This window comes from Vanacampus margaritifer, chromosome 19, assembly GCF_051991255.1.
Source record: "Vanacampus margaritifer isolate UIUO_Vmar chromosome 19, RoL_Vmar_1.0, whole genome shotgun sequence".
In the NCBI taxonomy this organism is placed as follows: domain Eukaryota; kingdom Metazoa; phylum Chordata; class Actinopteri; order Syngnathiformes; family Syngnathidae; genus Vanacampus; species Vanacampus margaritifer.
The window spans coordinates 9721720-9735014 of record NC_135450.1 but is presented as its reverse complement, the minus strand read 5'-3'; the positions used below and the strand labels follow the sequence as shown (position 1 = coordinate 9735014).

The window sequence follows — 13295 nt, the reverse complement described above, 5'->3', positions numbered from 1 at the left end:
ACCTAAAAATGTAATATATTCAGCACAATTGGAGTGTGCAATCTTCTAGAAATAAAGCACTGAATACTCCCTGGTACTTTGAATACTCCTTAGCATGTCTATTTCTTGAGTGGCGCAACTTTCTCTGCATTCAAGACATGTTTGAGTGCTCAGCAAAAAAAAAAAAAAAATCATTCTCCTGTTTTTCTTGAAATTGTCTGTTCTTGTCACCAACCTTTTGCTTCATGGCAGATTTTGAAAAAGACACAACTGGGACTGGGTGATGGGATATATTTTCTTTCTTCTCATCCATAACAATCAAATACAATTACAAAGCAAAATACCCATGGCAATGACACGGGAAAAAAGTGAGGGCTTACTAACATTAGGCTTTGATGTCAAGTTTGCGACCGCAAAATATCATCCTGCGGGCCACAAGTGGCCCCCAGGCCACATGTTTGAGACCGATGTTATGTAAATTCAGCAAAAAAATATATTTTCTGTGTTATTTTATAGCTTTGTGAAAACGTGGGTCTTTTTGGTACTGTTTTTGAAGACACTATCTTGGAGTTCTATGTTTTCAAAATATTAACTTCAACCTGGAACCAAAAATAAACTACTAACCCAAAAAAGTGATTAGTGCTTTTGCATTTTAACTGTTCACTTATATTTTTACCAATTTTGTTTTGTTTTTCACGTGATGTATCTGTACTTTTGCCCCTGCTAGCAAGGTCCAAAGTACCGTGACAAGCAGTTTCTACTCTGCTTAGTGCGCATGCGCAGTTGTACCCCCGCCCCCCCACTCAGCCGTCTGGCAGCGGGGATTCCCCGCGTGACAAAAACAGCTCAACTCTTCACATGTCGTCTCTTCCCCTTCTCGCCTTGCGTTGCTCATATGCTCCCCGCCCGGCGGAGCTCGCCCCGCTAACCGGATATCTCGACGACTGGCAGCCGCTTCGCTTCTCGCCTCCGTAATGAGCTACGAAACTTTCAAAGGCGCCAGCACAACACGTCACAAGCGAGTAACCGTAGCCTTTAACGAACGTTTTTAGTCGTCCAGTGAGTGGCATGAAAGGCTCCAGCTCTATCCCTCGGCTCTTTCCACAAGCGGCGGACTCTCCGTCCTCGGAGTCCGGGTCTCCGGCGGCGACACCCGCCGCCAGCCTTTAAATTTTATCCGGAAAAGCAAAAACGAGCAATGGAGAGCGGCGACTATCGCAAAGATGATTTTCTGGAGGAGAATCGTGTGGATTCGGGCATTAACTCTTACTGTTCCATACTGAAATCGGAGGAGCGCAGCGGGCCGAGGGACAAGTTCTCAGCCGCGGAAGAGCGCTTGGATTCGGCTTATGGGTCGTCGTCGCTGACCGTGGAGAGCCTGGCAGAAATAGTCGAGGGCTTTACGTTGGACAGCGAGGAAGCACCGGAGACCAGCTCTGGACTCTCAGAACAGGAGGAGAACATTATCACGTCCATTACGGAAGATGGAGATACGTAAGTTAAAAATAAATAATTAGGGCGAATGATACATAGGTAAATAAAGTGACACATGGTCAGCAAATAAAGTTGACATTATTTTTTTTATAGAATTTATTCGTCTTTTTAAACACTTAAAATGAGAATTAAACACGTGGTGTTAATGAAAGAAATAAGAAGCTTTAATGAATGTTCACTGGATACACCAGTTTTAACCTTTTGACCTTTTTTTTGTTTTACGCATTACGTGCAAAACACTTAACCAATTCAAAACACCTACAAATGATAAGTATGACAATTAAGATTTTGTTTTCCAAACGTAATAGATAAGATTATGGCAATAAATCATGTCAGATTGTTTTCCAAAGTATCAGATGAGATTATGCAAATAAATCATGTCATGCATGCCATTGCAGGTTCATCATAAAACTCGAGTCCAATCAAATTGCTCAGATGGAAAGCATGTGCTGCTCCCCGCCTCTAGATGGCGCAATTTTTGCGGTGTCCTGTCAGGCTTCGGTTTGTCATGGGTATTTGTAACTAACAAAAACAGTCCTGTCATGTGTTTTTTTAAAGTTACTAATTCATGTTTATGAGCCAAAATTAGCATTACGGGTGAGCTTCAGGTACGCCGCCACTGGAGTAAAGTGTAGTTACTTTGAAAATATATCAGCTAGCAGCCCATTTTGCACTTGATGCTGGTAATGTAGGGGATTTCATACATTGGGTGGACTTGCCATGCATGCAGACAGACAGCTATGAAGCTCTTAAGTAAGAAAACAGAAGTGAAAGCGCGAGGCCTGGACTTCCCCACGCAGCAGACAAAGCGTGCGCTGTGAGCGTGGATTGACTGTATTTTATCCAAGAAACTTGTTAATCAAGATAGCACAGTACTGGTTCTGTTTTTTTTCTCGATTTTTATTATCGCTCTGCACTTTTGTAGTTTGTCACACATACACACACAGCATCGTGGTCTGATGTAGGCCATGTGTGCATGTCATCCATCATTGCTGCCATGTCACCAGTCGGCTTCGTTGACATGGCAGACTGTATTCCAGCAGTCAATGTAGTTGCAGAATTATTGTTGTGCGTCTGACCTCTTTTTGTTTCCGCTTGATGCTCATCAGTTATGATGCCATGCGATGCGGTTTCACTCATACGCGTAGTGTCAATATTTGCAAAGGGAAGGAGACTCATGAAGCGCACAAAACTGCGCTGCAGCTCAAATTAAAAGTCATGCAGACTTCAGTTTTCCTCTGTGGGATTTTTTTTTTTTTTTTGGGTACTTATTCATCAAATGCTGACTCAAACCAGGAAGTCATGTCTTGTTGCAGACGTCCTCATGGCTGACCCACTCGTCTGCGGTCTTCTATATGTAATGCATTAGCGATATAGTTCGTACTTTTCTTTACTTTTTGAAATGCATTAGAAATGAGGAAAAAACTTTGCTCTTCCCAAATTGCATTTCTTTGCGCGATGTATGTTGTAAGGGCATTAATCCTTGTCATAATTAGTATTATTTGTCATATTTAACACAAAAACTAAACACATAAAAACAAAGAGTTACACATAGAGCACACTCAAATATAAATCACACTGTGTTATTACCCAACATAGCTAGCTCAAAATTAATGGACAACGCCATTGACCCGCTAGCCAAAATTAGCCCGCTACTCGCGGCACTCGAATCCCTCAAAACAACACAAATTCCTACACAAACGCTGCGGGAAGCATCTTGGAGGTGTTTACAGGCATTTGCTCTTACTACGCTGCAAAAAAAAAAAATATATATATATTGACAAAACTCTAACGCTATCTTCTTCTACGCCATAACTACTACACTGCCGCTATGTGGCCAAGTCGTGAACAGCGCTCCCAGTAAAGACACATGCGCAATATCAATATGAATATACATTTTATAGGTTATGATATATCGTGAGAGCTGTGTGTAAAACTGTAAATGGTTCAGAGTAAAACATGGAAAACATCAGCTGATTATTTTGGCCACCGATGTTTGAAGGGCCATAATTGCCAATTTAATCAGGCAGGCCTGACTTCTTTCTCTTTTTTTTTTTTTTTTTTTTTTGCCATGCACGATTGCTTAACTGAAACTAAATAAAACAAGATATGTATCTGCAACTCGACTGGCTGTGTTGCAAGCACTAAAAGTTTTGGTTTGTGATTGTTATGCAGAAAAGCATAACTCAAATTCTTGTCTTGTTCTTTTGTCTAAATTAAGCTCTAATGTTCTGTTCCATTTCCTGTCTTTTGCACACAACAACACATTTAATTTGCTACAACTTCCCCTTCAGGCTTTGAGGTTACTCCGTTTTTTTTTTCTTGCTATAAAAAGTTTTTTTCCATCCTTTATTTATTTAAAAAAAATATATTATGCTGCTAACGTTTGAATGAATTGCGAGTAAGTTTGACAAGCTTTTTTTTGTTTGTTTTGTTTTTGTGGTACTTGAGTAGAATCCTGCACCTGGCCATCATCCACGAGGACATGCTCATTGCAAAGCAGTTAATCCAACTATTCCCAAAAGAAGTCCTGGACATCCAGAACTATTTGTATCAGGTATGTTCTTTCGTGGGTGGCCGCTGTTTTTTTTTTTAACTCTATCTTTCCAGAGAACTATTGTTCCTCTTTTATATACAGTCAAGACCAGCCTCCCTTTGGGACGTCCCTGTAGGTGGTTCCAGACTAGTGTTGGCTCACTAGTTGCTTTCAGTGGAAACTCCCGTGCTCTTCCTCGGTAGAAATAGAACCGTGACGAGCTGCGTTGGTGAATTGTTAACAGTGCTACAAAACTGTCTTGATCAGGTTCTTGCCTATTTGCGAGAAAAGTGACAGCAGTTGTCATTGGAGAGCTCGCAAAGTTAATACTCAGCAATGACTCACTGAGCCCAATCCACTTTGCTTGCCTAATTTCCTTTTAGTAGCCATTTGAAGACATGCTAACACTTGTACACTGAAAAAAAAAAATCAGCCTTTTTTTAATATTTTTTTTTTATGGCAACCACCCACACACGTTGCCTAGTTATGCTGTCTTAACTGCATGATCCTTCATGTTTTTCACAACAGAAATCTCTGTTATTCATCATTGTTGGCCAAATGGGGACATTTCTAACGCCAATTCTTTGCAGAGTCCTTTGCATCTAGCCACCTACTTGAACCTGACAGAAGTGGTCCAACGTCTCGTGGCCAAAAGCGTCAGCGTTGAGCTACAGGACCGGGATGGAAACACAGCGCTCCACGTGGCCTGCCATCACGGCCTGACCTCTTGTGCCGCAGAGATGACCAGCGAGATGTCCCCCAGCAAGCTGGCCCTGGTCTTGGAAACCCAAAACTGGAAAGGTGAGAGTCGTGTTTGCTAATGTAGCTCATCTGGTGGCTTTTTTTCCCTTTTTGTTATTTGGGAAAACCGCTAACATCACGCCTCTCGTTGAATTTCCACATCACAAACCACAACAATCCGCTTGCAGGTCTTGCCTGTCTTCACTTGGCAGCGCTCAGCAGGCAACACCAGATTATGAAACTCTTGATGGCAAAGGACGCTGACCTGAATGTTAAGGTCAGTGTTACAAGTGTCTTCTTGGTTGACTGAGATTGAAATCACGATTAATCAAACCATTATTCATTGATTTTAAAACGTTTTTTTTTTTTCAACTGCTAAAACTCAATTACTCAAAACTATGATCATAGCCCATTCATCCCTTTACGTTGACCTCTTTATTCTTGAACAATATTCTTTTTTTAAATATAACATAACCTTATAAATATATGAAAGTCAAGCCTCCTGCATTTTAATTCTTCATTTTCAAACTTAAGAATTGCATTACCTTCTTTATCAATTTATTTTTTATCTTATGTTATTTTCACAAGTCTGGGAGCTTAGTGGGCTAACGTGGGACTTCAGGGATTGTATTTTGTGTGTCGTATGAACAACAAAAAACTCCTTGGATATGTTTCCTAGAATTTTGAGGAAAAAAATCTGTGAATCTTTAAATTTAAAAAAAGTTACAATAAAAAAAAGTAAAATACAAATACTGTGTACTAAAACAGTAATTGCAAAACAAATACTGGGTTTTCCCGCGCATATTGGCCTCTTATAACTAGTTTTTCACAAATTGGTTTGAATTTGTGCCTTTGAGTCATATTATCCTACCCGTGGGTATGTGTTTCCACAACATTTGTGTGTGAATATTTGTTATTTGAAGGACTATTACTCCCAAAGTTGATGCTAACTTCCTGTTAGCATTTGAATGGGATCCTCCAAACACTTACTTGCATTAGCATTAGCGCTAGGCTCGCGACGTGTTTAAAAAACGAAGCATGTTTTGTATTTATACAAACTGTGTGTAATTCTTCTTATTGTGTGTTTAGCATTAAACAGCTTAAAGGACTCTTAGGGACGGCAGAATCATACTGATTTGCTCCCGGCTAGCTAGAAGCTATATGGTGCATTCAGGGTCCTTTCACAACGTAGGAAACTTAATTAATTAATGGTGTTTGATGTTTTAATGATCTAATTGAATCTGATTTAATGAGAAGCCAAAATCAAAATTGCGATAAAATTTCTGTTAATCGTCCAGCCTCACTTCTTGGTATGCTGTTTTGGGTTTTTGTGGTTTACTTGTAACAATATATAAGTTACTCGAATACTCGATTTGCCTCATTTGTGAAGATATTTTATCAATTACAGGAGGGAACTAGCGGCAAAACGGCGCTCCATCTCGCCGTGGAGATTCACGACACGGCGTCGGTGAAGCTGCTGCTCAGCGGCGGCGCCAACGTGGACGCCGCCATGTTCAACGGCTGCACGCCGCTCCATCTGGCCGTGGGGAGGCAGGACGCGGCCATCGCCAATCTCCTCTGCCAGTCCGGCGCCGACACCATGCTGCGCAACGTGGAGGACGAGACGGCGCTGGACCTGGCCGACGGCAACGACGATGTAAGTGAATGAACGATGTAAATTGCGTCCAATCACACTACGGTATTGCTGAAGCGCTGTTTTGTGTCTTTCAGATTCTGGCTCTGTTTCCATTTGATGACATTCAGATCTCGGGGAGGTCAGTGGTTGGTGTGAACTTTTGAGCTCCTGCTGAGTTGGGCTTACTGTACGATGGCCACAAGTTTTTGTTAGCAACTGTGTTTGAATTGTACTATTTGTAGTACTTTGTGATTAAGTTTGTATTTATATGTTCTATAGAGAAATGTTTGCATCACTTAAAGTCTGTCTCCAGTATCTGCTTCATCATCTGAACACTTGAGAAAACAACCAGCTTGATATCATTAAGATTTCTAAAAAAGATCTACCTCTTTCTCATCAACTTTCAACAGCTAGTAATCAAAAGTTCAAATAGCTTTTTTTTCCTCTTTCCTAAATTTCATCAATGTTTAATTTGTTTGGCTGCTTTTTTCAAGCATAGCTTTTCGCTATAAGGCTGCATAATTCCCCATGGAAGTGTAATCTCTGACAGCAAATTGTTTCTGCTTTACTATTTGGCGTTAATTGCATTGCCCAGATTAGTTGATGAAAATAACTTTATGCTCATTTATTTTGTAATAAAATGGATGAAAAGATAATTGTGTCATGTCCCTTTTGTATGAATGTGATTGTGTGACAACTGACTAAAAATATTTTTTTTTTGATTATTTTTTTCCATCACTGCTGCACATCATCTTAAGGAAGAGCTCACCAAACGTTTTCATAATATTTGTACTCGGGCTATAATCATGTCCAGTGGATACCACGTGTGACCTTCCGAATGACAAGATTTCAACACAGTAAACTTGAGCAATGAAGCTTTCTGGAAGCTTGTACGGAACAATAACTGGTTTAAAAAGTTCACACTATTGACCAAGATTTAAAAAAAAAAAAAAAACTCCCCAATGTTAAGCAAATCTTATTTGCTCAATAAATATATGTTTAAAATATTTTTTTTTTGCTTGAAAATAAATATAGGCTCCAAATATGGGCCTCCGTGACTGCTAAAACATTGGCCTATAATTCCAACCATGATGAGCATAAATGTGTCTTGTATGATTTTGCATTGATTAAGTTGTTTTATCAAGTTTACTTCAATAAATCACTAATGAATTGATTCATTGTAAACGATGAGACCATATCAAACGTTTACCAATTCAACTAATTCGTGATGGATACAGTTAAAATGAGAATTATTTTTTACATTATTTGTATTTGTTTTCCATAAATATTTTTAGTTGTATTTTTCCTACGCGTGACTTGGCTCAAGTGTATTTTCACGTTTTTAACATCTATCACGTTTTTACATATGTTTTATGTTTTTACATAAGTTTCACGTTTTTACATAATTCAACACGTTTTTGCATGACAGGTTTCATGTTTGGGCGTAATTAAAACGTGAAACTTGTCATGTTAAACGTGATGTGGATTTTGTTTTTTCTAGTGCTTAAAAAACGTCAGCCTCGAGTAGCAATACTGCAATTACTCCTCCGCGACGAGAAGAGGCGCTATGTAAACGTCATATCATCCGCAACCGGTGATGTTGAGAAGAGGGCGCCTTTTCCTGTTTGAGTCAACACATCGGCTTTTCATCAGAAGTTGAAGCTAGCAGGCTAAAAGCAGCTCGTCCGGGAGAAAACAAACCCTGCTAGGTTGCCTCCGTCTTCCCGACTTTATGCTCCGTTTCGGCGTTTGAGTGTGTCGGCGCTTTGCCGGGTGTCGGACCACACAGGGGGAAAATGTCATCTTTTTCACGAAGGTAATGTTGGACCATTAGCAAAGTTCGTGTCTTTTGAATATAAAATATATATAAAATATTTTGACGTTTTAGTATAATTCGTTGTAGTTCTCATTGTCATCATTATGTTTACATGTCCACTGCTGTCCCACTTAGAATGATGTTAAATGTATTGTGAAGATCAAATCTTCGTTAAGAGATGCCAGTAATGTCACATTTTATTGATTATGATTATGAGAGCTGATGTTGGTGCTTGAATTTTGCAACATTGTTTCAAAGGCAAGGGCAGGATCCCACTATTTCTAAATTTGCATTAGAACATCTTCTACAGAATGTTATATAAATGTATTCTAAATCATAGCCTTAAAAGAAAATGAGGTAGTCAATGTTGAGTCTGGAAAAAAAATCTTTATAGTCATTTTCCTTTCATAAGACATGTAAGCAGTTCAATGCTGCAGCCAACCTGTGCACAGCATTCCTGCTTGTTCTGGTCCAGGTCTTGCTGCAGTGGGCTCCTGGCAGTCCAGGCCACAGCCCAGTCGCGCACAAAGACGCTCTGTATGAGTTGGACCTCACCCCGAATGGGATACGATCACTTTGCCACGGAGGCAAAGGATCACACCTTCATTCATGTGCTAAGGGTGTCATCACTTATGTGCTTTACTCAATTAGTCATATATATTATGTATATATTTAGTCTTTTTTGTGTGAATTTATTTGTTATGGAGGTATTTGAAGTGCTCATTCAATGTTTTTTGTTTAAAAAAAAAAGTAAATTCCACAAAGGTGGCTGCCACATTGCTACTTTAATTCCAACTTGTTGCATAGTGTAGACTAGTTTGTTTTCAACTTTTACAAGTACCACCGCGGGGGAAAAAAACTTAGCTCTCCAAGTACCGCCATCATGATCAACATTTAAAATACAGTAGCCTCTGAGTGGTCATAAAAAAAATGAGGCAGAAATTTCATTCATAATTCATCCCTCCATCCATTTTCCGAACAGCTTCATTTTTTACCATCCAACAAACTCCGGGTGCTAATTAGCAAGCCACCAGGCTTCTCATTCTGTCTCCCAGCTCTACTTGAATAAAGGTTCAATAATGTATCGCACATAAATCTCAATATTTTTTTTATTTTTATATATACTTATATTTTTTCCTGTGTGATTTCCTCACAGGGTTTGTCCCGCCCTGGTGTTGCTTCTCTTGCCATCCGCGGTCACTACGCAAGAAGAGTCTTCCCTACTGGATGGCTGGCGTGATGTGTGGCTGTTTCGCTTCCTGGTCAACGTTCTGGGATACTCGACCATCATTATCCCCGGCTACCTCCTTATCCGCTACTTTAGGCGCACCAATTACCTGGACACAGGTGAGGCTCTATCTGGTTTACTGTGACGGCTCTCCGCTTTGAGTCGACACCTCATGCGGTTGTTGACTTATTTCCAGGTAGTGGCTTATTCTATCCGGTCATCAAGGCGTGTGTGTTTGGAACTGAGGCAAAGACGGGCCTGTTGGACGACGTGTCGGTCATATCCAGGAACGAAGGGGATTCGGGCTCGTCTCTGCGACAGGCCGTTCGGTTGCTCTTTTGTGCTGCCGGACTTCAGGTGAGGAGCCTCCCATTAAATACACAAGAATAAATATGTGTCAGTTTCCTAATCCTTTTATGATCCTGGAATCCTTATGCTTCTATTTGCACAGATACAGGGAGGATTGTTTCATGTTTGTTTTAGCTAAGAGTGCTCACACTGGCAGTTTGGTATCAGGTCTTTTGCTTATATAAAGTCCTGAGTTATTGTACTAAAATAAAGACACAATTTACTTCAGTTAGAGTTGACATACTAAAGACTTGCATGACAACTTCACAAAATTCAACCGTAGAAGTGCAGCATACACAAAAATCAGTACCTCATATGTCAGATTAAAATGAGTTATAACATTGCAATGTTTCATGAAACAATGATATCTAAACACGTAAAGTGAGAGAATTTTCTTTACAATAATATGATCTATTCTGCCCCACTATTTTAAACACGATATGCAAAATCCACCCATTTTAAACCAGCTCAGGCCAGGGGGGGGCGGCCATTTTGCCACAAAAATGGCAGTTGCTCAGGACTCGCGTAATGACCAATCACGACTCAGCTTGCGCACGTCACGTGACCAATGTCAGAGAACAGTCAAGCCGCGATGGTCCGTTATCTGATGCTGCATTCAAGGAAGGTGGGAAGTTGTAATTATCCCACTTGGATTGTTGCGGTTCTGACATCAAAGGCAGGTAGGTGTAAACTACAAATATGGCTGATCCCGATAAATTTAGTTGTGCTGGTTAAGGTAGTCAGTCCTAATCACGTTGTGTTATGTTGGCTATGTCAAATAACAAAATGAAAGTAACAATGAATAGATGAATAAATATTTGTTTAAAATCTTGTAAACGGCAACGGTCGGTCCTTTTTCTTTCCCCCAACTTCGCAATTCGGATCTCAAGAGTTCAAAGGCACCCCTTCCTGGTATGAGGTCTGAAAAGTCCGACTTCCCACCTTTCTCGAATGCAACATGAGCCCTGAGCAACTGTGATGTCATTTTCGGTGGCAAAACCAAAATGGCTGCCACCTGAGATGGATTAAAACAGGCGTTTTTTGGCTGCTCATTTCAATATTAATCAGAATGCAAGTGTTTAAACTAGTGGGAGCCCGTAGAACATATTGAAAAGAAGAAAAAACACGAAATAAAATGCATAGATATCAAAATCTAAAATGAATTGCGATGTCGATTTAAATTTGATGAAATATTCAGTCCCCACTCACTTTGCTATTTTGTCTGTGCCAGGCGTCATACCTGACATGGGGGGTCCTGCAGGAGCGGGTCATGACCCGATCATACGGCGCCTCAACTCCGGAGGAAGAAGGTGAGCGATTCAAGGACTCTCAGTTTTTGGTCTTCATGAACCGCATTTTGGCGCTGACCGTGTCGGGCCTGTGGTGCCTGCTGTTCAAGCAGCCGCGCCACGGCACGCCCATGTACAAGTACTCGTTCGCTTCGCTCTCCAACATCATGAGCAGCTGGTGCCAGTACGAGGCGCTCAAGTACATCAGCTTCCCCACTCAGGTCCTGGCCAAGGCCTCCAAGGTCATTCCCGTCATGCTCATGGGTAAGATGGTTTCCCAGAAGAGCTACGAGTACTGGGAGTACCTGACGGCCGCGCTGATCTCGCTGGGGGTCAGCATGTTCCTGCTGTCCAGCGCCGATTCCGATAAGCACCGGTCCAACGTCACCACGTTCAGCGGGGTGGTCATCCTGGGGGGTTACATCGTCTTCGACAGCTTCACGTCCAACTGGCAGGACAACCTTTTCAAATACAAGATGTCCTCGGTCCAGATGATGTTCGGCGTCAACCTGTTCTCTTGCCTCTTCACCGTCTTCTCGCTGCTGGAGCAAGGCGCCTTCTTCGACTCGCTGGCGTTCATGGCGCGCCACTCGGAGTTCGCCTTCCACGCCGTGCTGCTGTCGGTGTGCTCGGCGTGCGGCCAGCTCTTTATTTTCTACACCATCAACCAGTTCGGCGCCGCCGTCTTCACCATCATCATGACCCTGCGGCAGGCCATCGCCATCCTCCTCTCCTGCTTCCTTTACGGCCACGCCGTCACGCCGGCGGGCGGCGTGGGCGTGGGCGTGGTCTTCCTCGCGCTCTTTTTGCGAGTGTACGCCCGCAGTCGGGTGAAGTCGGGCCGGCGGCAGGCGCAGCCGCAGAAGGTGTAGCCTTTTGCGCCAAACTGAGAACTGAGACCACGTTTTCTGTGGTGCTTTTTTTTAAAACGGCTCACGTCCATTGTTTGTTGTTTGGTACTGAAAGGGATTTTTTTTTTTTTTTTTTGTGCCTCCGAACGGTTCATGAGATTTTCAAGTTGTTTCACAAACGGCCTCGTTACAGTCACACGATGTTCTTCTCCCTTAACCTTCACTGCTGGTTACTGAGAAATCTTATTCCATAAAAAAGTTAGATATTCATCTTTTGGGGGAAATTTCAGGATGAACCAAACCTGCACAGGAAAATTTAGTTTGACCTTGAATTCCAACTGGGCTTTCAAACCCCAGGCTCGGGGGCCAGAACCGGCCCGCAGCTTCATTTTATGTGGCCCATGAAGTCAAATTGAATTCATGTTTCTGCAAGTGAACAGGTATATGTTTAAAATGTTTAATTTAATTTAATTAAGATTACCTGTAAAGGTTTGAACTGCATTTAATTTCATCCTCAAATTCCGCCCGAAAGCGGAATATCATTAACTCTTTGTGAGTAGTGTATGTAAGCTTTATTGCGAAAGCGGTTAAAGACTTTATGGCGTTGCCCTTAATTGACAGAACACTAAAAAAAAAAAAAAAAGATGGTCAATATCATAAAAATGTTACGTCTCTCTGTCACAGTTGCCAGATGTGCTTCCCATGTGGCGAGCAAGTGGCCTTTGTGTCTTTTGTACTATGAAACCGCACATTTAGCTTGAACACACCTTCACAGACACTCAATGAACACTTAATTACAGAATTTAATATTGGGAACTCGATCTGGCCAAAAGAGATGCTGCAAGTTTTTTTTTTGTTGTGTGCGCCGCATTACTATTAAGACCCTTTTATTTTAAATTTTTGTTCACATCACAGCATGAAAACCAAATCATTAATATATCTTTAAAGTTGTTTATATCCACTTGCACTGCATTCTGTGTTCAACTTTTCCATGTGAATGATGACCGATAAGTGGGAATGACCCTCGTTAAACGCATTCAAGGGTTAGTAAAGTGTAACTTTCGTTACTTATGATAAGTGGATTAATAATAAAAATACGTATTAATATATAGTGGTGTTTGTTTTCATTTATAAGCAATGGGGTTGTGAGATGACTTGTTGGGAAATGGCACATTACAGTATAAAAAAATGAGGCATGGGTAAGAAGGACGCTGCTTGAGGAATTTATTATTTAATATTTACTGAGATTTATTTTATCTCATTAAACAGGAAATTACATTTAGAAGTTGCTTTCTTTAGCTAGCGTAATAGCATAATTTCCTGTCATGTTGTAATGTTTGGAAGATAAAATAACACAATAAATGACACAAATGTCCA

The 13295-nt window shown here is 41.1% G+C and overlaps 2 protein-coding genes across 2 annotated transcripts; both read left to right on the top strand.

Moving 5' to 3' along the window:
* Positions 1–649: 649 nt before the first annotated feature.
* On the top strand, positions 650–7042 carry nfkbie (nuclear factor of kappa light polypeptide gene enhancer in B-cells inhibitor, epsilon). The gene is made up of 6 exons (XM_077551925.1): positions 650–1473; positions 3928–4030; positions 4600–4810; positions 4939–5027; positions 6159–6407; positions 6482–7042. The coding sequence occupies exons 1-6, from the start codon at positions 1178–1180 to the stop codon at positions 6548–6550; spliced, it is 1017 nt and encodes a 338-aa protein (XP_077408051.1). The 5' UTR covers positions 650–1177; the 3' UTR covers positions 6551–7042.
* Positions 7043–8020: 978 nt separating this feature from the next.
* Positions 8021–13027, top strand: slc35b2 (solute carrier family 35 member B2). The gene is made up of 4 exons (XM_077553464.1): positions 8021–8202; positions 9359–9549; positions 9627–9787; positions 11010–13027. The coding sequence occupies exons 1-4, from the start codon at positions 8183–8185 to the stop codon at positions 11937–11939; spliced, it is 1302 nt and encodes a 433-aa protein (XP_077409590.1). The 5' UTR covers positions 8021–8182; the 3' UTR covers positions 11940–13027.
* The last annotated feature ends 268 nt before the right edge of the window (positions 13028–13295 follow it).

Bases quoted from the DNA above. Each gene is read 5' to 3' on its own strand.
- nfkbie (XM_077551925.1), top strand. From the start codon at position 1,178: ATGGAGAGCGGCGACTATCGCAAAGATGATTTTCTGGAGGAGAATCGT. The intron at 4,031-4,599 runs GTATGTTCTTTC...AATTCTTTGCAG, and splicing joins TCCAGAACTATTTGTATCAG to AGTCCTTTGCATCTAGCCAC. The intron at 5,028-6,158 runs GTCAGTGTTACA...TATCAATTACAG, and splicing joins ACGCTGACCTGAATGTTAAG to GAGGGAACTAGCGGCAAAAC.
- slc35b2 (XM_077553464.1), top strand. From the start codon at position 8,183: ATGTCATCTTTTTCACGAAG. The intron at 9,550-9,626 runs GTGAGGCTCTAT...ACTTATTTCCAG, and splicing joins CACCAATTACCTGGACACAG to GTAGTGGCTTATTCTATCCG. The intron at 9,788-11,009 runs GTGAGGAGCCTC...TGTCTGTGCCAG, and splicing joins TTTGTGCTGCCGGACTTCAG to GCGTCATACCTGACATGGGG.